Source organism: Euprymna scolopes, chromosome 26, assembly GCF_053919585.1.
Source record: "Euprymna scolopes isolate OS-2025 chromosome 26, ASM5391958v1, whole genome shotgun sequence".
Lineage (NCBI taxonomy): Eukaryota > Metazoa > Mollusca > Cephalopoda > Sepiida > Sepiolidae > Euprymna > Euprymna scolopes.
Window position 1 is genome coordinate 99,344,559 of NC_136507.1, and position 27,539 is coordinate 99,372,097.

Consider the following 27,539-nt stretch of genomic DNA (forward strand, 5'->3'; position numbering starts at 1 on the left):
GGTATCGATCGCATTCGGTCACCAGTTTTTTTTTTTTTTTTTTTTTTAATATAAATCAAATCGATTTTCAAGTCCTGTAAAAAAACAATTAACTTAAATATATAAACAAAAAAGATCTGTTATATACAAGACATTGTGTTGAACCAATAAGAACTGTCAACCTGATATACACAGATCGAAAATGGTATTCTTATATCGTTCCTATGCTTATTAGTTTAGTATGAAATATATATCAATGATTTAATCAAAACTTCAAAGAACGTTTTTCTTTAAATTTGATGAAGAAACACATAATCAATTTCTAAGGTTTCAAATTGCCAAAGTGTTTCGATTCAAACTGCAGATAAGCAACATTCAATTAAAAAAAAAAAAAACGATATGATTGATGAATAAGCAGTATCTATATCTAATCAATACAATTAAGTCAGTCGGATTCTTCGCTGTTAGTCCTAGATAGCATTTATGTAAATTTCCAGCCTTTGTTGTTTGGTAACAAAAATTGTAAATTCTTATTTACATTTTTTAACTCTTTTTTTTTCAATCCAAACGAAGCACATGGAACATAAGGAGCTACAATTTCAAATCGTGCCTAACAGGGGACCGTGGGACGTTGAGAAGTGAGATGTTTGTTCACATTACGTTTAAACTTCTGCAGGTTGATACAGCCAAGGAAACGGGGGCCCGGAAGAGAATTACGAAGTCTAGCAGTTTGAGAGTATTATATCAGAGTAGAAGACTTTCCGGCATCTAGGGATTTCAGCAGTAGGGGGTAGGGGAAATTATGCTGCTTGTCAGGTTAGTTGGAATATATACGTCGAGGGGGGCACAAGTGCTATGAGTTCATCAGAGCACATTCCATTAAAGTACTTGTAAAACAGGCACAGGAATGCGACAGTGCAGTGATGGGACAGAGGTTAGAGCTTGGCCGATAGTGCAGAACCTATTAGATTTAAGTTTAAGAGTGAGAGACCAGTGATAGATGCACCAGCCCAGATGTATCAACAATATTCCATGCATGGATGAATTATGGCTTTAGAAATATATAGAATGCTTTCTGGTGTGAGTAATTTTCTAGCACGGTAGAGGGAGCCCAACTTCTTTGCAGCAGATTTGGCAATATCATCAATATATTTGTTCTAACTCATGTTGCCTGTGAATGTTAAGCTGAGGAGTTTGAACAATGAACTCTCAGATAGGGTGTTATTTGTCATGGCAATCGGTGATTAAGATGGTTTTAGTAGTTACTAAAGGAAAGAAGCTTAGTCTTAGTAGCATTAAATGTTACCAACTATTCATGGTACCATTCCACTACGGACTGAAGGTTAATTTCTAGATTTTATTTTATTTATTTATTTAATTGCATAATATTGTAGTCATTGAATCGTAAATTGATTCGAACGAATGCTAAAGAGCAAACGATTTTAATTGCGTCCATCTTTCTTTCTTCGCTTCGGTTGGATTCACCCTCTCCTTCACTTCTAAAAGCAAGTTAGTTTTCACAGGAACGGGCTAACTCAAAGTATTTTCACCCAATGAAAATCGTTTCAAGCACAAAAAGTAACATGTGTATGTGAAATGAATACGTAAACGTAAACTTAAGAACTGTTAATGTTTTGATGTAATGTGTTTAAATAAAATGGAAATGAACTTCGAAGCATCTAAACTGTCGAACTGAAAGTTATATCTCGGAAAAACCCCTTTATATAATATATTTCGTGTCCTCTAAACATTACATATGAAATAAAAAAAAAAATGAATAAAAATGCAAAAAAGAAGAAAAAGAAGTGATAGCTTATTGGTGACTACAGAAGAAACTGGCTCCCGGCCAGTTAAAAACAAACTCTTTATTTATTTAATGACGATAAAGAAGGAGAAAATGTAGCGAGTGTAGAAATGTTTGTATTCATCGAACATAAACAGTTTTGTCGTATCTTTGTAAAAGAAACTAATTGATCTGTGTGTATTGGTCGCGGTAAGCAGTCTGAAATGTGTGGAAATCGGAGGTTTCTGTTTTTGCTGAAGCAAGTCCGGAGGGCAGTCATATGGGATTTTAACAAAGATATTCTTTAATTGTTCGAAAAAGCAATCTGTTAATCCTTGAAATGAAGCTGAACAGCCAATCAAAGTGCAAGATTGCAAAAATCCGGGAGCATTTATTTTGAATATTAGATGACGGTTAAGGAAACATAATTGCAAAATAAAGTAATCACGGACGCATCTGACAATTGAACCTCATGAAATATTTGGTAACAGTGTAAACTGGGATAGAAAGAGAATATAACAACGAGCGGGGAAGAAATGTGCTACCAATCTTCAACTATGAATTGTCCGGAAGAGTGTTTTCCCTAGACTTTTTGTATGAATTTAGTATATTTAATGAAATTGATAGATACACCAGATATAGGCAGATAACGTGTCTATTTTGGATTAATGTATGGACCCAATGTTTCATTTTGTAGACGGGAATAATCGTGTCTGTTTTATTATATATGAAGATGGAGATTATTTCAACACTGAACTGCAAAAGTTTTCTTTCTCTGCCGAACTTGGCTGATAGTTTTTCTTTTTCTGTACTATTATATGAAAATCCCTTGTGTGTGTGTGTGTGTGTGTGTTCCTCATAGGTTCCGAAACGACTGAGCCTATCTTTTGCAAATTTCACACAAAGGTAATTCATATTTCTCGCAGTGTTTTTAGATAAGTATGAAAATTCGAAAAAAAATCCGATCGTAAAAATAGTCTTTCTTCTCTTATAGGTAAAAAAATAATTTTTACAGGGGAATATTTTACATTACACCGGCGTAACCTTGGCCAGTGTAGCGTAAAATATACCCATGTAAAAATTCTTTTTCATCTATAAGAGAAGAAATACTATTTTTAAGATCGTCAAACCCAAATATCAGTTGATGTGATATTGTAAACAAAAACAGACGGAATTTGATGAACGATATTATCATTATTATTATATATATATATATATATATATTATTATATATATATATATATATATATATATATATATATATATATATATTTTGAGCGACAAACTAGTTACTTATATTGCAAAAAATCTTCAATACAAAATCTCTCTTATATTCTACTTTTCCTCTCGATATGCTGATCCAACGCAGGAAACCTTATTAATCCATTTTAAAAATAAACATGAGTTTGTCAGGTCGATAATAAAACGTCAACATAAAGATTAATAACAAGGGCTGAAAACATGGTGTAGTCAGCTGGGAAGCAGCCCTGTGATATTGTGTTCTACAGACGAGTAGTTCCTGGAAAAAGACTTTGTTCATGAAAGTCTCGTTTACTTTTAAGTACACAGAGGAAGAAAAAATTATTTATAGTGGTTGTAGCTAGACGAGTTTTTGCTTTGAATGTTTTACAGAGGGCATCATAGATTAGAGCCCAGTCGAACGCCTATCATGAAAATAATGATTATTCTCGTCATCCCGTCAGTCATGAATGAGTAGAAGGGTTAAGAATAATTTGCATTATTTTAGATTATTCGGACTACTGTTCTCATCTGTAGTGTCATTATCACAATATTTCGGTCGATGTAACTTTCGACCTTCTTCAGGTGTATCTTGTCGAACTCGAGAATGTTTCTGTCGAACTCGGGAATCTGCACGGAATTTTGAACAGAACCCTTCATTTACTTCACGGGGGTAGCATGCTCTTGTTCTATCAGCCATGACTGGATAGAGGTCATAAGTAATTTGCAATTGTATTTTTTGGTCTGCAGTGGTTGGAGTACTTGGAAAACTTCATTTGTAAGTGACAATCTTCTGAAGGTTGAAGGTTCAATCCTCAGTGTGGGCGACTAAAAATACAAATGCGAATTACTTAGTACCTCTATCCAGCCATGGCTGATGGAACGAGAGCATGCTACCCCATGGATTAAATTAAAGGGTTCCGTTCAAAATTCTGTGCAGATTCCCGAGTTCGACAAGATACACCTGAAAAAGGTTGGAGGTTTTGTTTCAAATTATGTGAATATTTCCGAGTTCAATATAAATATTCCCGAATTCCACAAGATACACCTGAAGAAGGTCGGAGGTTACATCGACCGAAACGTTGTGAAACTGACGCTGAAGATGAGAACGATAGACCAAAGAATCCAAATAATAATGAATAACTAATTCTTATCTAAAAAATCCAGAAACATAAACGAATAGTTGATATTCACTATAGCTGTGATGGCTACGAGGTCAGATATATTAAACAGGTTTCTGATATAAAATCATTGTATGAATAGTCGATAATTAGTCTTTTTTTGTTGTAAATAATAGTTGTACTTTGCGAAATTTCTGTGAAATGGTGAAGTAATAAATTCATTCGAATCAGTGGTGACTCATAAGATCCGTCATATCCCAATAAAGTCATGGCGTTTCGCAGAAATGCTTTCCTTAATGGCTGAAATATTTGAAAAAGAAAAAAACAATAAAAAACAAAACAAAAAAAAAAGGAGAAAAGATTTTATTCTCTAATTTATGTTATGTTTGAAACTTTTACTTTGAATTCTAACTTCTCTTTACTATTATACGAAACTAGCAGGCCGCCCGGCATTGCCCGGTAGTAAAATACGTTTAAATATGATATTTTAATTCATGCAGATTTTGTATTTATTATACTAGCTATGTGTATTGCTGTGGCTCAGTCTGGTTAACGCAAGTATCAAATTGATTTTGCGCGCGCGAGCACACACACACACGACCGCACGCACACACTCACTTACGGACACACACTTTGATAATAGTCAGTAATTGACAGTTTAAAGGCTTTAAAATCACACATAAGGAGATTTTCAAGTATTTAAACTGTTAATTTCTGGTTTTGATTAAAGGTTAGACTCAAGCATCATAGTTCATTTTGAAATGTTTCGGCAATTTCTTGGACGCATCTATATGTAATCTTTATCTTTTTTCATATAACATGTTTTCATTGTTCCATTGTATTATTATTAGTTGTTGTATTATTATTAGTTATTGTATTATTATTAGTTATTTAATTAACTTGTTTCGCTAACTTGTATCTTTTGCATAAATTGCGTCAGCTATTTCCGAGACTCGGCTATAATAGTCGTGTAATCATTTTTTCCATTAAAGAAATAGCATGGTCAACTAAAAAAAGATTTATTAACTGTATATAAAAGTATTTAGTCAATCGTACTGAAATGCGCGCACACGCGCGCACACACACACACACACACACACACACACACACACACACACACACACACACACACACACACAAAAACATAAGAACAATTGACATCTACGATGTAATGTTAAAAAAATAATTGTTGGCTTATAAACACCTATGATTTATTTAAACAAAAAAAGAATTATTTAGCGTAAAAAAGGAATTTTAGTCAATCGCGCGCGCACACAAACACACACGCACACACACACACACACACACACACACACACACACACACACACACACACACACACACACACACTAAAACAAAAACACGGCTGTAAGAACTTGTAAATACAATGCTAAAAAACAGCACGTCAACATAAGTGTACAAGAAAAGTATACATCTACGATGTATTTAATGTAAAATTAAAAAAAAATAAATTTTGGCTTAAAAATATGTGGAGAAGTGAAGCCATGTTTGAACGTTAGGAAGTATTCGTTTATTCAAAAGAATCGGATTCCTTAATGCGAAGATGTTCAGAGCTCAGCCAATCAAAAAGGACGAATTTTGTCAAGGGAGCCGTTATTATTTTTAAAGAGGAGATGGGGGAATATTATGGTATGCCTATGAGATTATAATCCAGTTACGAAGGGTGAAAGCTCCATATCTGTATAAGTTGTGTATTTTCTATTTTCTCCCGGTGTTGACTGGTGGCGGTAAAAGTGCTTGATATTTAGAGGGAAAAATAGGAACTACTACTTCTTAAGATGGTGCGATTTTGATGATGTTGCACCTAGTATGTAGCATTTTATTATAACGACTAAATGTGTCTAAAATGGCGTCCTAGAGTTACATAAGATAATAGCTAATAGTCTAGACATAATAAATTTGTATGTGGCATCTGTTGTTGCAGACCTACGGTACTTGGTCCAGAGGAGAATTTCTGCAATCAAAATATTATACATGGTGATTATATTGGATCCAATATATAGTAATGATTTAAAAAGTTAAAAAAATAACTTGCCACCACTGAGAATAGAAACCAAACCGTTTAGCTTACGATTTACTTTTTCCTTTGACATTAATGCCTGAGCTATGAAAACATGTTTGCTGCAAGGCCAAACATTAAAACATGAACCAATCGCTATTGCGTTACGCATGCATATTCGTAAAGCCGTTGTTCGACCTTCACATGGCAAATTCCATTATTTTAATTTGCACACTTTTGCACCGATTTTCCCCGGCTAAAACCAAAATATAAAGTTTCGCACTGGTTCGAATACTCTATATGTTAAGTTTCATGCCTGTAGACTAAAAACTGACAGAGGAGCTTGGTAGGCAAAAGTTTTTTTAAATAAAAATATATATAAGCTTTCTACGCAAATATTACGCAAGTATAAAACATGTAGAATATCTTCATGAATATAATTACACGTAATAGTTAACTAAAGATGTACACCCCATAAGAAAACAAAACAAACTAAAAAAACTAATAGGGAATTAATTAAAATGAATGTTTAAAAGAATAAGCAAATTAGCTAGATCTTTTGCAGATGAATGCGATTCTACGACCCATATATAACAAAGTTGTATTTTTTTTTTAAATAAAAAGAAAAAAAAACTGGTTTTAATATGAACATCAATACAAAGAATTATGGGAGTATAGATAGATGTAGGTAAATCAACGTACGTTAATTTGAGACTTTTTGATGTGACCCTTGATTGGTTGGTTGGTTGTTTTGTTTTACAGCATATCAACCCTTTTCAGGTTGTTTAATGCCGAATCTGGTGATTCTGAAGAACGATTTTTTAATATAGTATATTTGTTTTTTAAGTCGTATTCTATTTAACCCATAGTTGGGACCCTAACAGGTACTACCACTCCGGGTCAGAGTGGACCTGGGAGCAATGGCAAGTAAAGGGTGGTTCCACACTCCTCCAGTGCCTGAATTCTTCTCTCCAGTGATAATAAATTAACACTTTCTTATTCTTTCATTTTTTATTCTGAATAATTTCATTTAAATAATCGCACTAATAGTGCGATTACATTTTTATTTCTTCCAATTTATGCAAAAGTCGTCTGCTTAGATTTTTATTGGTAAAAACCCGACAGCGCGTTTGTTATCGATTTTTTTCTTATTAGTTAAGCGTTCCTAACATTGCGATCGACTTTTTCCGGTTATTGACGTTAACTACCGGACGAATCCAAGTAACTTCGTCGAAATCGCGGGTCGTACAATGTATAAGCACCTAAATCTAATATATTTTAGTTTTCAGATTCACACTGAATACATACAACTAATTCTTATATGTAAATTAGCAAGGAGACTCGACACTGTCCGGGATTGAATGATGATCAACAAATGTTCCACACTCCCATATTTTTATTGTCATTGAAATCGGTAAAATTGCATATTTATAAATCAAATCAATTGATTGCCTGCTAAAGTTGGGGACCCATCGCGATACACCTGGAGGAAGCTTCCCATATCTCACCGCAGTGACTTAGTCCACAATACATTGTAGTCTACATTGCACTGTAGAGAACCTCCTCTTGAGTCTATAAAATCTTTTTTTTTTATATAATAGCTTGAATTAAACTTTAAATCTGATATATTTCAGCTTTCAGATCAATGTCGAATACACACAAATAATTCTTATATGTAAATTTTTGTTTTTCTCTCCGTAGAAGTCTGAGGATTGGGCTGCATGGATGTCATCTTCCAGATTTCGGTTTAAATCCAGCAAATGTCGCTACAAACCAATCACCGGATTTGAAAGGTAAGCGATCCGTTTCGGCATTCAAAACTCTGCTCATCAATAAAGATATCTGAACATGTGGACAACCTTCGTTAAAGATGACAGGAGCTTCGTCAGTGTTCGCACTCATCTAATATATTAAAGGTTATATGTCTGTTTGTCTCCATATTTTCAAACTCTATCTCCTCCGAAACTAAAAGTCGTAGAGCGACGCTAGGGGCCTCAAATGATTGAATTTTTATGGACTATTCTTTTATGGGACTTTAGCTGGTTAAAATAATTTTCAAGGGATCCAAAATTGTCAAAATGGAAAAAAATCGTTATACATTTTGTACATTCATCTTAGTTTATTTTTAATCAGTTTATATGCATGTCACGTTGGTACAGTGGTAACGTCACCAGCTTTGAATGCTACAGTTTCGATTCTAATTGATGGCACCTTAATACTTTTTTTTAACTTTTAAAATGACGACTTTATAATAATATATATAAAAATTAAAATATCACATTTAGGCGTATTTTGCGTGTATCATATTTGGGCGTATTTTACGCCCGGGCAAAACCGCGCCCCCCTCCCGCTAGTATTCACATAAAAATCATAGATTTATGTCATTGATTTAATTTTTTTCTACATGCGATAAAAAAATGGATGATAACCCAGGCTTTTATCTTTTCACCATAAATGCTCTGATCCTCACTTGGCTCTCAATGACTCTTGTCTAAAAGAGGCTCCGTGTTTTGACAAACTTCTGGGTCTGACCTTCACTCCTGACCTGAAATGAAATACTTTCAGCAAATCTGTTTACCACACCACAATTTATCCAACTCCCAACGCAATCCTGTACAAAAACCAGATGCATCCTAAAATGGAGTACTGTTGCCATAGAGCTGCTTATTTTGCCTTGGCAAAGTTCAAAACCAGCTTCAAAACCTAGTAGTTGATGCCATTTTTCTTCCCTGCAACCTCTTTCCCCACAGTAGAGACGTTGCGAGCCTGTCTCTGCTCTATCATTATTTTTATAGCAAGTGCTCGTCTGAGCTTCAATCTATGTCCCCCTGCCAACCTTTCACAAAACACACTCGTCTGGCTACAACCATAGCAACAATTTTCCAGCACTCTCTATCTGTGTTTAAATCTAAACACAAATTCCATGAACAAAGTTTCTTTTCTAGAACTGCCCGCCTGTGGAACTCTGTTTCACTTACCTGCTTTCCAGTTGACTACAATATGGTCATCTTCAAGTCCAATGTGAACAAGTTCTTGTTCAGCTGCCCCCTCTAAATAATCCATTTCGACTCCATTTCCACCACTATTAATACGTTGATGTCTCAATGACTACCGCATACTCTTTAACACTTATCCTCGAGTCGTTTTCGGGCATTGATAAGTGATGATCCCCATGTAAAAATAATATATTTATAAATATTATCATTTTTGATGACCTAAAGACACCAACTGTTGAATTTTTATTGGAGGATTTCTTTCTAAATTCATTTCAGGATGCAGGGGTTGTTTGACTTTAATATTCAAATAGTTTTCTTGTCCACACAACCATTCACATAACATCATAAAATTACCAACGTAATCTTATTTTTAATATATAAATTATTATTATCATTTCTGATGACGTAAAGAAAATGTTGCCAATCGTCGGCTCTTTATTATTGATTGAAAAAATTTCTTTCTGAATTCATTTCCAACGGTGAGAGTTATCTGACCTATATATTTTAAATTGCTTTTTCATCCCCCCCCCCAAAAAAAACCACAGCGCCACTTCGATGTAAGGGATTACTATTTAGGAAAATGATTGCAAGGAGGCTATGTAGGGAGTTCAGCGGCAAGATGTTTGTTTACATTACTCTTGAACTTCTGCATGTCAGTACAGTCAGTGAATAAGAGACCCAAAAGGGAATTCCAAAGTCTAGCAGTTTGAAGAAGGAAACTATTTGAGTAGAAGGCTTCCCAGCATTTATGGATCTCTACAGTGTAGAGGTGAGATTTTGCTGCTTGCCAGGTTAGTCTAGAGTATTTACGTTGAAGGAGTTGCAAGTACTTGGCGTTTATGGCCTCGTGAGACGGATATTGAAGGTTGGTGAACCAACTTTATTTACTACCAACAATTTGTATTAGGAGAGGCAAAGTGTTCGTAGGATGGAATGTGATTTAACAAAGGAGATGAATGTTCGTAAAATGTTTGTAGGTATGTATGAATTGACAAGGAGATGAATGTTCGTAAAATGTTTGTAGGTATGTATGAATTGACAAGGAATGAATGTTCGTAAACTGTTTGTAGGTATGTATGAATTGACAAGGAATGAATGTTCGTAAAATGTAACTTATCTTTTGGACGATGGAAAGGGTTAGGATAGGCCGGTCATCCTGGTGATGGGTGTCCTGGCTTGTAACTGGAAAGCGAGTGACTCCTTTCATCAGCGCTAGCAGCCCGGCGTCTTCGTCTTCTTTCTCCTCCTCTCTTCTTTGGTTTGTATGAATTAGGCATTGTTTAGAATTGAAGGCGTTTGGCCCATAACATGAGAGCGTAGTTGGCTTCAGTTCACTGGTGCCTTATTTCTTTTTCTTCTTCATCTCTTTAGGTCGGGTGGGAGAATCCGTCCGTGCGTTCACTGACGCAGCAGGGCGAATCTCCGTTCTCTCTTCTCTTGGTTCCCTCAAATACCCTCGTTTTATAGTGGCAAACCGGCTTCCAGCGACTGTGATATTTGAGGTGTTTATTTTAGGCGCGGAGCTCTGCCATTGGTCGATAATTATTTTGTGGTTATCTTATTTTTTTCTTCCCAAGCGGAAGCGATGCGTGGAGCCATGTGCAAAAGACGATTTTTCATTTTGTTTCTCATGGTGGATGCGTTAACATCCGGTTCGCTGCTAATTCTCATCATGTTCCCACTCGTTCATTAGAGCAAATTCCATGGAAATACTTGTAAAATAAGTACAATTGCAAGATTTCGTCGATAGGTTGGAGTTTGGTTGACAGTGTGGGACCTATTTTGTTGGTCACTCTTTTTTGAACCCTGTCTAGGAGTAAGAGACTAGTAACAGATGCACCAGCCTAAATGTGGCAACAATACCCCATTCACTGGCGACTTGCTATTTTATTTCCAATGTAAATCTTTCTAATGCATTTTTTTATTTGGATAGAACGAGACTATAGCGAGTTAAAAAAAAGCGAGTTAATGTTGATGACCTAAAAAAAACAAAACAAAACAAAACACACACACACACACACACACACACACACACACACACACACACAAAAGCTTTGACTTTGCATTTTAAAATTTCCTTCCTTTAATTTGATTGCTTTGATACTTGGGTGATAGGGGGCGGCTAGACACCGGATGTAAAATCATCAAAGACGTTATCAGTCAAAAATTATATTGAAAAAGAACAATGGTCGATCACTTAAATAAATAATAAAAAAAAACTGTTGCAAACCGGAAAGTTTAAAAACGTAAAAGAAGGAAAGAAAAAGCCGAAAACAGAAAGGAAAAAAAATAGAAAAGAAAGAAAACGTTTCATTATCTCATCATAGAGATAGATTCATATTACCAGAAAATAGGAAAAATAGCATTATTTTCAAAATATTTGTTCAAATTCCACAAAAATCAGAGAAATAAGGCACCTTGTTATGCTCTTCAAGTGTACCAAATTTCACTTCTCTGTGTTTCATAACAATTTCAAAATTAAAATAATATTGACCTACAATAAAGCGATACACAGGTTTTGATTGTGGTGATGGTAAATGCTTGCGCTTACTCAGTTCAAAGTACCTGTTGTGTGAGGCGACCGTTTGCAAGAGTTATAAAGTGCATGGCCGGGGTCGTGATTATATGCTTATTCATAATTTGCATATGAGGAGACCGACCTACTTAAAAGGTGGAGTATGACAACAAGGAGTGAAAAGATGATTGCAGTTAGAAGCAAGGATACATAGCAAGAGACTGAGAGTAGTGGCTGAGCGAACGTTTAAATTGGAATTAAGTAAAGATGCTGAAGAATCTAGTGACAAAAATGACAAACGAGAAACTAATTCCGCTGAAATGGACAGTCGAATTTGATCTTAACATCATTTCTTTATTTGATAGCATTGGATCTGTGATCGCATTGATCGAAAAACAATAATGTTATTCGTATTATTTGGATCCATCGAACTACTGTTCTCATTTCGAGTGTCATTTTCACAACGTTTCGGTCGATGTAACCTCTGACCTTCAGGTGTATCTTGTTGAACTTGGGTATGTTTCCATCGAACTCGGGAATTTGGATGGAATTTCGAACGCAACCTTTAATTTACTTCGCGGTATAGCATGCTCTCGTTTCGTCAGCCATGACTGGATAAAAGTCCCAAGTAATTCGCAATTTTACTTTTCGGTCGTCCATACTGAGAATTAAACCTTAAACCTTCAGGAGAAAATCAATTTTACAATTGATTTTTTCCAAGTACTCTAACCATTGTGTCATGGAATCCAAAGCGGTCTGTTCCAAATTCCGTCCATTTCTCCCGAGTTTGACAGAAACATTCCTGAGTTCAACAAGATACACCTAAAGAAGGTCGAAGAACAGTAGTCCGATGAATTCAAATAATACAAGGAACCAATCCTCATCTCAAAAATTCAGAAAACTGGAACTAATATGCGACTTATTTGGGATGATGTGGTTTCATCGTGTCATCCCTATGAACCCGACGACCTGATTTTAATTGCTTTTCAGAGTCTGTTTTTCCCTTCTTCATTTCTGATGTTGTTTCAATATTAGATTTTGAGGATCTTTCAAAAGTTTGTATTCTTCTCTCTAGATTCACAGTTAGGGTCCACAATTCACATGCGTAGAGAACTATGAACATGACCAGAAAGTATATCAATCTGGATTTTGAGTCGAGTATGATTTACACATCGACATCAAAACCAAAATGCGTTAACACGTTTGTGTGCATATCGTCTGCGCATACACTATTCTGAATTAAAAAAAAAAATTATATTTTGGACCAATCTGAAAACTTTCTGAATTTATTTGAAATGGTCTTTCTGAGAGCCACCAAAATCCTCTAAAATGCCAAATTTTTCTCCAATAAACCAGTGAAGTCTACGGATCGGTGTTGCTTCAAAAATGGCGCTAATCTCTGCAACATCTCCACTCAAACAGATATAAATATTAGCGAACACACAGACAACCACAATGATTGAATGAATCCGTTAATGTCGTATGTTCACTTGAAACAACTCATCAAATGAAATGTTTCAACTATATGAACTTTTTACGAATACGAAATCAAATGAACATGGATTCTTATAAACAACTTTCAATGAATTATAATTGATGTAAATGAGCAAAGGAGTTTTGAATACCATTTTTCCTGACTCCTGAAACTCACAGCGCTTAATTAATCGATTCATACTTCTTCATGTCTCAACTAACGAATCCCCTTGTATTTACAGGTCCTGGATATGACTTTAAACTATATCCAGTGGCGAGGCCCCAACTTGCGGCAGATTTTCACGAGATCCATATCATTTTGAAGCTCAACTCTTTGGACGACAAATATCGAAAAATTGGTCCCCAAAATTAGTTCCTTCACCCTCAACTGGGCAGTTTTCTACAGGGAGGTTCGTTTTTTTTTCGCTGACATCTTTTGCAAGTCATTCAATCCTCGCGCCCACGATGTCACATAAAAGACGTTATTTCGACCGCCCATGACATCACAACCATGGTAGGCACATCAGTAAGACAGTTTTTTTTTTCATCTCTTTTTTTCTCTGGCGCGTTATGGGTTCGAGCCTGCTTTCTACTTCTATTTTTTTTTTTTTTTGCTTAACCAACACCCTTACACACACCTCCACTTTATTTTCCGATTTCGAGTCACGAGTTCGAGCCTGCCTGCCTACTAGAACTGTTTTTTTTGCTCAACACACACCTCCAAACACCCGGGCAACGCCGGGCACCCAGGCTAATTTTATATAAACTTTAGTTTGACTAGTGCTGCTGCTGTTGTTGCTGTTGTTGTCGTTGAGCAGCATTCATTTATTCATTTCGAGTAAATCAAATGATTTTTGTTGGCATTCGTTTCTCTGATATCTTTCTAGTTAAAATTCTTTCCATGCGAAAGTTTCTAAATGAAAATGTTTCTATGGAACGAACTGGATTCGAACGACACACCACGATTGTCAGTCCATGTCGTAAACCATTTATCCTCTGTCACTTTCCTGCCACTGCTGTTTCTGCACAATTCTTGCAAGGATTTCAAGCTTGTATTCATCTAACATCACAAACAGTTCATTAGTGCCATAAAGTTATATCAGTATTGATTTTGTACTCACTAGGAGTTCTCACACAGGTCATCATCAGAGATTTCTCATTGACAACAATTAGTGATGTTTCCTGGAGTCTGGGTGACAACATGTCCCCCCCCCAGACTTCCACTCTTCTTTCAATAACCCTTGAAAATAAAATTGCGTTATTGTAACAGCCGTTTGCCATTCACTGCTCACAGGCAATGACCATTGGTCATCACTGAAATTTGGGTGGCAATAAGCCTCCTCAAAATCTCAGTTCTCTTCATTCAGTAGCGTTTGGTTAGTGCTTTCTCTCCCCAGTTTTTCCATCCTCCTTGACCCTTCTGTACTATTTGATTTAGTGCTAGTTGATGCAAGCATTTGTTTTTTTTTTTTGGGGGGGGGGGGCTTAATCCATGATTATACAATTTCAGTTTTCTTGGTTCCATGCCGTATTTATTCCTCCATTTTTTCTGTTTCTTTATGGTCGTATTGGTGCTTGTAGCTCATGTGCATTAACCTCTGCATCCAAAGGTTTTCCTTAATATTTCAGCGGTTTTCATTATTGCTATTTGTTGTATCTTTTCAACCATCCTCTTGATTCCAATTTCTCCCATTCTTTTTGCAAAGTTTTTCAGGATTGTTCCTAGCATTTACTTATCATTGTTTGGCCCTCGAGTATATATCCGACACAGTTAATCAACCGAGAACCACATAACTCTATATAAAAAAACATATAAGATATCAACGGATACACACTCGAGAGTCAAAACAATGAAAAGAATATGCTGTTGTCCTAGCCCTAGTTATTATTACTGATGGGAAACTTTACTAGTATAATTAACATGCCTACTCAGATATCTACACATCCTTTATAACCAATCAGATCATGGCAGGTCAAATCTTGAATTTTTTTGGAAGAATCCTGAGCTAAACTATATATACGAGTGATTTTAATTAATCTTTTTTGGGATTCCATGTTTCAAAGTGCCCCCTTTTGGGGAGCTTGTTTTGCCCCGCATTAAAAACGATCTTGTGTCACATTTTGCTTTCGTGGGGAAGCAACTCAATACCAATATTGCGTATTACATATATTTTATAACATGAGATTAACTTTGAGGTGGGAGGAAAATGAAGATGATAGGAATGTGGGTAGCGGAAGAGAGAGAGAGAGAGAGAGAGAGAGAGAAAGAGAGAGAGAGATGTAGTAGGTCACAGAACACTCTTTCTTTCTAATATGATTTTACGAAACGGATATATATCGTTTGAAGTTTGCTTAGGAGTCCAAACTGAAAAAAACAAACAAACAAACAAACAAACTGAAAAACAAACAAACAAACAAAAACTTGGTTGGTGCACCCTTTATGCATGCGCATATATACATTTATACGTTTAACAATTTTTTTTTAACGTTTTGAAATACATATGGACATTGCTTAGATGGCAATTGATATAATCCTGCGAAACGGATATATATATATATATATATATATATATATATATATATATATATATATATATATATATATATATATATCGTTTGAAGTAGCTGAACGGTCTCGCTACAGTTTGAGTAATACGTTTAGTAAGCCGCCGTACTGAACCAATGTCCATAGTTGCAACTTGTTGTCCAAGCGTGAGGCTTGCGTACCTTTCAATGTCTCTCCCTAGATGGCTCTACCAGTCGGTACTTATGGCTTAACCAGCCAATCACAATCTTACGAGGAGGAAAGACCCGGATGTACTTATATTCTCTCTCTCTCTCTCTCTCTTTATTTTACATTATTTTTTCCTTTGTCCAGGAATCGTTTGAAATATTTTAGATTTTGTAAAAATAAATATGACAGTCATTACTGCTTTGAATGTATCTTGGGAAAAATATGAGAGCGTTTTAGAAAAAATGTAACAATTTGGAAATAAAAGTTAATCCCTCCCCCTAAAAAAAAAATGAGCAAAAACCCCCAAAATGAAAAAAAAAAAAAACAAAAAAAAAAACGGATGATATAAAAAAGGAAAAATAAACAAATAAGTTCGAAAAATAATGGCCAGTTGTTTTACTTGCTTTTTAAAAGTTGATTCCGACTGCGATATTTATTATACAACGTGGATAACACATTTGAAGACAGATTTAAACATACGCAAACATTTAGTTGTAATAATAAATCGTTTTGTGGATAAGAATTTATATATTTCTATTTGCCTGTCTGTTTGTTTGTTCAACTTTTTCAGTATTATTATTGTATCCGTTCGATTTAATAGGGATTAATAGGGATTAGTCACCACAATACCACATTTACTCCAGAAGTTTTCTCTGAAACGACTGGACGACTTGGCTGAAATTTTATATGGACCTTTGTTATGATTAGGCACATCGAACTAAATATCATGGTATCCATTCGATGCACAGTTATGGATTAATATGGATTAATAGGAATTAGTATTTGATGTCTGTAGATCAAAAATTCGTTGAGTATATAGGTTGAGAAGTTTCCTCACACTCACACACACACACACACACACACACACACACACTTTCACTTATATAGACATACTAACAGGCCGCCTGGCGCTGCCTGGTCGTAAAATACGCAAAAAGAATATATTTTAATTAATACAGTGCATATGCATCCGAGTATTATGTTTTTTTTCTAAACAGTTCATTTCTTGTAAGTAAAAAAAAAAAATGTCTTCGAGCTGAGATCGAAACCAAAACTTAAAGACAGTGAGTCAAGTACGGCAATCATGAAGCTGGTTTGATACGATCTTCAAAAAGTGTTTTCAATACTTATTTTTAACATAATGCATCTGTCACGTGAATCATTCACGCATGCGCATTCGTGTAGCAGTTAGCAAATAGAGAAAAAATCTGACCACCCCCTCACGTACCAATTTTTAAATTTTAACCCCTTAGCAACCGGTTTTTTTTTCAGGATGAAAACCGATTAAGCTTTCCACATGTCTAACTATTCTATATACCAAATTTCAAGTCTGTAGATCAAAAATTCCTTGAATTGTTGAGAAGTCCTCACGCACACACACACATTCTCACTTTTATAGATATGTAGCAACTACGCCGGAACCAAACTTGACAAGGAACATTTTTTTAGAAGTCACCGTTTCCGGTCCTCAAAAAAATTATGTGACAGGAAATAAGGGACTTCTCTCTTCCTCTTTAGAAGGCTAGAGTTCGACGTGGTAGGATGGGTTTTCCCTTCGCGGCACTAAGCAAAACCTTCACCACGTGTGTACAAAATATGTAATTCTCCAGGACTAAAACGCCCAGAAAAATGACCCTAAAAAAATGGCAACGCTTACAGCTAACGTAAGGAAAGCCCCGCGGCATTTTCTTGTTGCAATTCGTAATGAACAAAGTTTTAACTACTCCCATGAACTCTTATTTAAAAAAAAAAAAACACGTGTTTTCAACACATGCTCTTACCATGAACTATAAACCCATGTGGATTTTAACTATTCTATGAGCTCCTCTTTTTAATAACCTTTACTCCTTAAACCAGCTATTAAAAAAAAGACAATTTCCTCAGTCAGAAGGATTTCTACCCTAAGAACTCACTAGATAATAAACTTCTACTCCATGTAACTCTCCGATGAATAAATCTACATCATTATTTTTTACGCCAATCTGACGGTATTTTTTATTTATTTTTCCAAGAAATATTTGTAAGTGACTTGTTGCCACTTTATCTCCATCACCGGTAACAGGTCGCTTCAGATATATTCATCGGACGATTTCTTTCCAAATAATTTTAGGCGGACTTCAGGTTACTTCCATGTCTGTGGCCGGCATCTTTAGTATCTAACACAGACATGTTGTGTGGGAGAAATATTTAAATCTCTGGAACGTTTTCAAACCTTTTGAATTTCTAAAGGACAATTGTTGATGCTAACATCAAAATGTCCATTGGATTCTTTAGATGTAATAACGTAATCATCAGAAACATCTGCTTTTATAGTGTTTACAATTTGAATCCATTGCGGCTAATCGAACGTTGTGCATGAAACAACAACACTGTAACGTTGTTGTTACTCTTAAAATTGACCCAGCACGTTGTATGTAAAGACCGTCGCAAAGGAAATTAGAACTTCGACACAAACTTTTCAGGCGAAAGAAAAAGTTATTTTTTTTTTTTTACCACACCAGTCGCTGACACGTATTTAGCACCAGTATTTTCTCTCTTTCTGATCGCTCACCACACACAATATCAGACACAGCCGACTCTCAATATATAAGGCACCAAACAGGTGGCTCTCAATAAACAGAACCAGGCACAGCTGGATCTCAATACACGGCACAAGACACAACTGGTTCTCATTACATACTACATACACAGATAGCTCTCAATACACGGCACCAGACACAGCTGATTTTTCAATACATGCCACCAAACACAGCTGGCTCTCAATACACGGCACAAGATACAACTGGTTCTCATTACATACTACATACACAGATAGCTCTCAATACATGGCACCAGACACAGCTGATTTTTCAATGCATGGCACCAAACACAGCTGGCTCTCAATACACAGTACCAGGCACAGCTGGCTTTCAATACATGGCACCTGACACAGCTGGCTCTCAATAAATGGCACCAAACACAGCTGGCTATCAATACACGGCACAAGACACAGCTGATTCTCATTACATGCCACAGACACAGCTAGCTCTCAATACACAGCACCAGACACAGCTGATTCTCAATACATGGAACCAAACACAGCTGGCTCTCAGTACACGGCACCAGACATAGCTAGCTCTCAGTACACGGCACAAGACACAGCTGGTTCTCATTACATGCTACATACACAGCTAGCCCTCAATACACGGCACCAGACACAGCTGATTTTTCAATACATGGCACCAAACACAGCTGGATCTCAATACACGGCACCAGACAGAGCTGACTCTCAATACACTGCATTAGACACAGCTGGCTCTCAATATACGGTACTAGACACAGCTGGCTCTCAATCTAAGGAATAAAAGCCAGAGGTTCGAGTGCTTGTTGAGCATAATGCCTCCATTGCCACACGCCTTTCCTGTCTCTTCTTTCTATTCACTTCCTTCTGATCTTTATGCCTATGTATGCATTCTAGAGTCACCGAATTGTGCAACATATTTACATTTATTCATGTCTAAATATAAAATATCTCTATTATAGACTGAAGGATTTGGGGGCGTATCCCCATATAAAGTCCCATCTTAAATCCGTCACTGTAAATAAAATCTGAATTGTCTAAGTATTGGTGCAAAGAAAAGCGAATCCCACACGAGTGATCCCCTGGTCAATCGTATGCAATTTCAACACCCCAAAGCAGTTCGAACATAGATGTAATTAATGTTTAGCAGAAAATCTTAGGATACTTAAATATAATCTGCACATATATAAAACTCACTCTGCGTGTATGTCTGTCTGTGCATTTTTCCAAGTGCATCTCCTCCAAGACGCAATGCCACAGAGCAGCGTGAGGCAGATCAAATGACTGCATTACTTGTAGACTTTTTTCTGTAGTTTCCACGGTAAAAATAGTTGTTAATAAGCCTAAATTGAAAAAACAATTGGAACTTGGCAGGCATAAGTTGACATAGTTCTATTGTATGTCTGACGATAACTCAAACGGCAATGACTAAGCCTGGAACATTATATGTTTTTGTATCGATTCTAGCTGGATAGCCATCGTTGGTCAATTTCTTGTGTCCGAGAATTTCAGTTTCCTCTTCCCTCAGTGTTTGGATCGCAGATGGCTTCTCAGACCAATCTGAGCGTGGAATTTGCGTGGGAAGAGAAGGCAAGTAATGCTTGGCAGGGGACGTTGTTGTCCAGCACGATTTTTTTCTTGCCTACCTCTTGATCTCCACCTGTCTTCTTCTTTCTGCCTCGTATCATTTGGTACTGTGTATGATGGATTTGCGGCACAGGCACCGATACTGAGATGTTTCCCAGATGTGAAGATCAAATCCTGTGTTTTTTAGGGTGGATTTGAGTTGGTCCTTATATCGCAGTAGAGGGTGGCCGATAGGTCTTTTTCCTGTGGCTAACTCCGAGTACAGAGTTTGTCGAGGGAGTCTGTTTTCATCTATTCTGAGGATATGCCCCAACCAATGGAGTCTGTGCCTCATGGTGATGGCCGCAATACTGCCGTTGTTTGCTCTCTCAAGAACGCTTGTGTTGGTTACATAGTTATACCATTTGATGTTCAGTATAGCTCGACGTTTTTGTTGATGGAATTTTTCAAGTTTAATGAGATCACTTTGGTATATAATCCAGGTCTCACACCCATACAGAAGTGTAGGCATAACAATCGCATGGTATACCATGAGTTTGGTTTTTATTGAAAGATGTTTGACGTGCTTCATCAGTTTACCGAAAGCTCCATAGGCGAGGCCAATTCGGCTTTCTATTTCATTCTCATTTGAGTACTTTCCTGATATTATGCTACCGAGATATGGAAAGTGATCTACTTGCTTAAGAGGAGTGTCATTTATGTGAATGCTTACGTCCTGTAAGATGGTATTAGGTACTGGTTGTACTAACACTTTTGTCTTACCAATATTAAGTCTGAAGTGATGATAGGCTGCCGTGAAGTTGTTTACGGATCTCTAGATGTCTTCCTTGGAATGGCTAAGGACCATGTTGTCATCTGCATATTGAAGCTCTGTGATGTGTTGGAATTTCACAAGGCTTTGAGATTTTAGTCTAGCAGGCTTGAAAAGTCCCCCATCATAACGGTACCTAATGTCCATCCCCGGGTTATTTGGGGGAAGTTCGTGCAGCATTGCAGCAAGATATAAGGAAAAGAGGGTAGGTGCAAGAACCCAACCTCGTTTTAGTCCACAGGTAACTGGAAACGTTTTTGTTTCCTTGCCTTGGTGCGATACATATCCTGACATGCCTTCATGCAGTGCCTAGATGCGTTCTACAAAGTGGATTAGGCAACCAAATCGCTTGAGCACTTTCCACATTGCATCTCTTGGAACGCTATCAAATGCTTTTTGCAGGTAATAAAATACAAGATAGAGGGGTTTCTGTTGTTCCCTGCTTTTCTCCTGCAGCTGTCTCGCACAGAAAATCATATCTATTGTTCCTCGAGAGGCACGGAAGCTGCACTGAGATTCTGGGAGGATGGATTCCATGACTTGCAGCAAGCGATTCAGTAGTATGCGGGCAAAGATTTTTCCCATTATGGACAAAAGGGAAATCCCACGGTAATTGCCACATGATTTTCGGTCATACTTTTTGAAGATGGTTACTATTACTGCGTCTTTCAGATCCTTTGGTACTTGACGTTCTTCCCATATCTTAAGAATGAGAGTGAATAGTCTTGTTTTCAGATGTTGTCCACCATGGTGGATAAGTTCGAAGGGGATATTATCAGACCCTGGGGCTTTATTTACTTTCATTTGCTCTATCGCAATTAGTAATTCTGTAAATGATGGTGGTGCATTCATCCATAATCGCGCTGCGTACTGTGGGACCATTTTGAGAAAGTCCTCATCTGCAGCAGATTATTGAGTAGAGTGGCAAAATGCTCCTTCCAACGATCCAGAATTGATTGTGGATTGTTGAGGATGATGGCATTGTCTGCTGCAAGGAGTGTTCTGATGGAGGATCTGATGGAGCCAAAAATTTGTTTTACACCGGCATGGAAATTTCTAAGGTCGCAGGCTTCTGCAAAACCCTCTAATTCTAACGCTTTCAGCTGCCACCATTTGTTTTCTAGTTCCTGTAATTTTGATTGACACTGTTTTTTGTGGTTTCTGTAGATGTTGGTTTTATGCCGGTTTCGAGGGTTTTGTTCATGAGCATTGCGATCGTTTATCTTTTCCTGAATGAATCGATTAATTTCAGCACAGTTTTCATCAAACCAGTCTTGATTTTTCTTTTTCTTTAAACCAACTGTGACTTTGGCTGATTCATTAATGATCTTACTGATTGACAACCATTCTTCTTCCAGGTTGCAAGAATTGGTTGGGTTTATACGAAGTTGTTGTTCGATGGTGTGTTGCTATTTTGTTTTTACCTCTGTTAGGTGAAGTTTTGAGAGATTATATTTTTTCCGAGATTGCTGTTTTAATTCAAATTTGGGTTTCTTTCTGGTGGTATATTTAGCACATGTGATGACCAGACGGTGGTCAGTCCAACAGTCATCTACACTTAGTGCTGATTTAGTGATATGGATATCCTTTATATCTTTCTGGCGGACGATGACATTGGAAATCTAGAATCTAGACTTCCATTCAAATCGACGAAAGTACTGTTGTTGACAATAAGGCTCTTTTAATGGGATATGTCCGATATTTTGATAATAATTGTGCATTACAAGAGGATTTATTGTTTGTAAAACTGTTGGAGACTGACACTACAGGCGCTTCCATATTTTCTGCTGTGAAAACTTTTTTTGAAGAAAAAGATATTCCATATACTAAAAATTTAGTTTCATGTGCTACTGATGATGCAATGGCTATGGTGGAAAGACACAAAGGATTTATTTCTTTTTTGAAAAAGCTGTGCCCTGATATTTTAGCTATACACTGTGTGCTACATAGGCATCAACTCATGGCCAAAAATTTAAGCCCTATTCTAAATCAGTCAATGAATACTGTTATAAAAACAATAAACAAAATCAAATCTAACAGTAAATGTGACCGTCTTTTTCGAAAATTTTGTGTTGATACTGACGAACAATATATAAGACTCCTTTTGCATACCGATGTCCGGTGGCTATCCAAAGGCAACTGTTTGCAAAGATTTGTAAACTTATTTAATGCAATAGTTGTATTCCTACAAACAGAAGGACAGTCAGACTTAGCTATCGAAATTCAAGCTCAAAAGAAAAATATACAATATTTTAGTTGGATCTTCCGTAAGTTAAATGAAGTCTCTCTTCTGCTGCAAGGAAAAATGATAACCCTGATAGACTGTAAACGGGTGATGAGAGCTTTTGTTGGAAAACTTAATATGTTTCAAATTAATTTAAAACGAAGGCAATTTGATAATATACCCGAACTAGCGGAAATCGACTTATGTGAAAATGACATTGTTATTTATTGTAACCATCTGTCAGCCATGAAAAATGATCTAGAAATCAGATTTTCCGATTTATTTGACTTCACTATTGAGCCATGGATGATTGACCCATTCGATTGTGATCCTCTCAGTGCACACGAAAATATCCAGGAGGAAATCATCGAGATAAAATGCAATGATGAATTGCAAATCAAGTTCAAAAGAGAAACTTTGTGTGCATTTTGGCAATCAAACACTGTAAAATCACTGTATCCAAATTTGTGGTCACAAATGTCGAAAATCCTTTTGTGTTTCCCAACATCATATCTTGTCGAAACTGGATTCAGCGCTGTGAATCACATTTTACAGAAGGAACGAAACAGATTTGACATTATTTCTCGTGGAGATATTCGTATCTGCTTGAGTAATATTAAACCTGACATTGAATTTTTAGCGAAACATCACCAATCTCAGGGCTCACACTAGTTAGACTCTCTACATTTCTTGTAAATTTGCAATAAAATTATTTTTAACTAATTTGTTTTCCATTTGCATGTACAAAATGTTTCTAGTGTTGGTTAGTCATAATTACAATATTTGTTATTATTTATTCTTGGAGGCGATTATGAATTAACTCAAAAATAGCTTTTGGGGGCGATAGCCGGGAAAAGGTTGAGATGTATGTACATTCACCTAACAATTTAATGGAACAAAACATGCCGTAAAAATTGAGTATAACTTAAAAATCCTATCTACAAAATAGCACGGCCCGTATCCTGCATAAGTACCAAAACCACACACACATACACACACACACACACACACACACACACACACACACACACACACACACACACACACACACACACACACATTCATTCCATTACGTGAATTTACAAAAACAAAAACACAAAAAACAGTTAGCGTTAATCAAGTTTTCATTATAATTATTGTAAAATACTTTATTTGCATTAAATTAGTTTTCATTTAAAAATAAAGTTTAATTATATAATATTTATTTGTTTATTAAAAGCTCAAAAAATTATATTGAGAAATAGAATATTGTTTTATGACCAAAAATTATAAGGGGGTCCACCAAGAAAAAAAAGAAGGGAAAAGGGGTCCATGGGTCAAAAAAGGTTGAGAACCGCTGGTCTAGAAGATGCCAATGCTGAGATCGAGGATGTTTCCACGTGGTCTTAAATCTATTTGGAAGCTGGAACTGAGTGTTGGTAATGAATAGCTCAAATTCTGAGCAAAATCCTAACAGCAGGCGGCCGTTTGAGTTGCATTTACCAAGTCCATGCTTCCCAATGACAGAGTTCCAGAGTTTATGGTCTTTCTCCATTCTCGCGTTAAAGTCGCCCAGCAGCATTAATTTGTCATGTGGTGGGACTCTGGTTATAAGCTTGCCAAGCTGCTGGTAGAATTCTCGTTTCACTTCACTGTCGGCGTTTAGGGTTGGTGCATATGCCGAAATGACAGTAACGAAGTTATCAGAAGGCAGTGGGACTCTGAGAGACATAAGTCTCTCATTTACGGCTGTTGGTGTGAGCTGATGATCATGCACGATCTGTGACTTTATAGCAAAGCCAACTCCGTGTATTCTTTTTTCATCTTTATCCCTTCCCTTCCAAAAGAAGGTGTATCCTGAGCCCTTTTCTTCCAGTTTACCTTCCTCTGAGAGTCGGGTCTCGTTAAGTGCAGCAATGTCCACATTAAGAGCTGTGAGTTCCTTTGAGACCAAAGCAGTTCGTCGTGCTGGTCTGTCCATGTCATTGAGGTCTAGCAGGGTTCTTACGTTCCATGCACCAAAGGTTAGATTTGTGGATTTGTTTTTTGAATTTTTCTGGTTTCGACCGCAAAATAGGGTGTCCCACTGGATGCGGCTTTCCAGTCAAGCACAATTGTGACCTTTGATTTTTAGCCCACATATTCTAGAGCCTTCCCTATTCAGGGTGGGCAGCAATTGTCCTCAATAGGCCTGCTCAGTCATAGACGCAAGACCGAGCCTCTGGATAGTCACAGTTCCAAGAGAGAGCGACCATCACGCGTCCACCGCCAGCATGCAGGTCCAAACTAGGAACTCTAAGTTTCACCAAAACCTGCTCCCTTTGCCCTTGTCCCATCGCCACTGGTCTTGTCATAGAAGAGAGAGAAAAAATAGAGAGAAAATCAAACCAGAGGAAAGAAGGAAAAGCCATTGGCATATGAATTTGTTTAGGGTGGATATCAACTTTCCAGGAGGAAACCCACACACTGTGGCTCCCAAACTTTCCTTCGCGGCACTTGTAGGGGTGACGTGCGATATCAGGGAAAGAGGGTTGCAACGGACAGCCGGAAAAGAAAACAGTTTATATGTTTGTTAACTGCCTCATAGCCAGTCTGTCTGGCTATTGGGATATTTTAAAGTCAGAGTTTTCCTTCTCTTAGCCTTATTCCAGCCAAGGGACCCGCAAGGCAGCAGAGCAGGGGTTGGTGGTTGTGTCAGGGCGTGTCCACACAATTGGTGGGCCATGTCATAGCACCTTTGGGGCCCCATGCTGCTCCGAGATCCCCTGACATTTAGCCTGGTGCTGCAAGGCACCAGTATCCGTGTGTGGCCACGAGGAGGCATGTCAAGGGTCTTAACACTGGAGAGGCTAATTATACTGGCAGAGAAGGGTTATACATTCTGCTTCTTATTCACCTAAAGGCTAGCCAGCGGCAGAAGCTGGAAGTGAAAAGCATGCAAGCAAGAACTTAGCACTAACGCTGCTGCACTGTTCGCATCACAGTGCCCTGTGTTTCTATACACACACACAAAGCTGGATAGCACCCAAGTCATATTTCTTTTTTACTTTTGAAATCAATACTATATATTGGGTTCAATACAATATATAATAATCGATAGAGAATTGAATGTGCAATAATAAATACAAGATCTGCATTAATTAAAAATCTAATATTTAAACATATTTTACGACCGGGCAACGCCGGGCGGCCAATTAATATACTGAATAAGAAGAACGAAATAATAGTGGAATGCGGATACAAATATAAATTGAAGTTAAAAACATCTTATGAAAGCACAACATACCTCAATACGGTTGACTTAAAACCATTAGATATATCGTATAGAAATGTAGAATTAACAACCGCTAACACAGGTGAACCTAGGTTATGATAGGGGTGCCCGGATTAAATTAGTATATAGTATGTTCGCAGTATGATAATACTCCCCACTCTCCCCTCCAATAAATAGGATCCCCTGATCACCAAAGACGCAATGTAAAAATAAATAAATAAATATAAATGATTACTGATGTTGCTTTTGGGCCGTACCTGAAACTAAAATATATCTTCTTGGTCTTCTGACCAGGATCCAAGCGTAGCATCTGTTCCATCTAAAACTGGTATAAAGGTATTGTGGGGTTTCTGTTCACGCCACACGTCCATAAAAGGGGCATATGTCACAGATTCTTATAAGAATATTGGAGATAAACCGTAATAACTAGATATATTCTGACACTACATTAACCAGATTACTTAGAATCATACTTTTACAGTTTTAACAAAAGGTTTACAATAATATCGTGGGGTCTTCATTCACACTGAACGTCTGTAGAATGCCCAGCAGCAATCTATTACATATGAAAGATGCCCCTGTGGAATTTACACAGATCCCGCTAGTTATTATTAATAAATATTTTAATATATACAGGCAGTAGTGTTTCATGCGTTTGCAATCAACAGTGGAGGAAGTGATAATTACTGCTGGTTGGGAGATTCGAACCCAGTTACAAATCACCTTAGACTTCACATGTACACACATACACGCACACACACACACACACACACACACACACACACACACACACACACACACATATATAAGCATAAATAGACATGCTATCTGAATACATAGAGGCCATTTAAGATGCATTTTGAGCGTGTCTTTATAACGTATGCTTTATAAGGTGCGTTTATAATGCGTCATGCTTCTACTGTGTAAAATACCATTAACCGTCATTCATGGTTCTTCTTTAAAGTACAAAACCATTTTCTCCATTCCACTTACCAAAAGAGAATGCAGTTAATGGATTCCTTCGTTTGGAGATTCAATTAAAAGAAGCAATAAAAGAATTCATGCTATTTTTTTTTTCTAAAATATCTAAAATGATTTTAGCCGACAAATTAGTCGTTACAGAATCTGAAATATATGAAATGCCCCAAAGGCTGTTCAAGAAAAAATAAAATATGATAAGAATAACAAATTATAAAAGTTAGTTCACACTTTCATACATTATTGGTTGGTTTATAAACCGACTC

At 36.9% G+C, this 27,539-nt stretch overlaps 1 protein-coding gene across 2 annotated transcripts in view; it reads left to right on the forward strand.

The window, feature by feature from the left end:
- The window catches only part of LOC145248304 (uncharacterized), a 936,478-nt gene that overhangs the window by 168,969 nt on the left and 739,970 nt on the right, over positions 1 to 27,539 (forward strand). For both annotated transcript variants that reach the window (XM_080110193.1, XM_080110194.1), the window contains exon 6: positions 7,844 to 7,935. In XM_080110193.1, the coding sequence (XP_079966319.1) occupies positions 7,844 to 7,935 (92 nt within the window). The remainder of the gene's footprint in view (positions 1 to 7,843; positions 7,936 to 27,539) is intronic.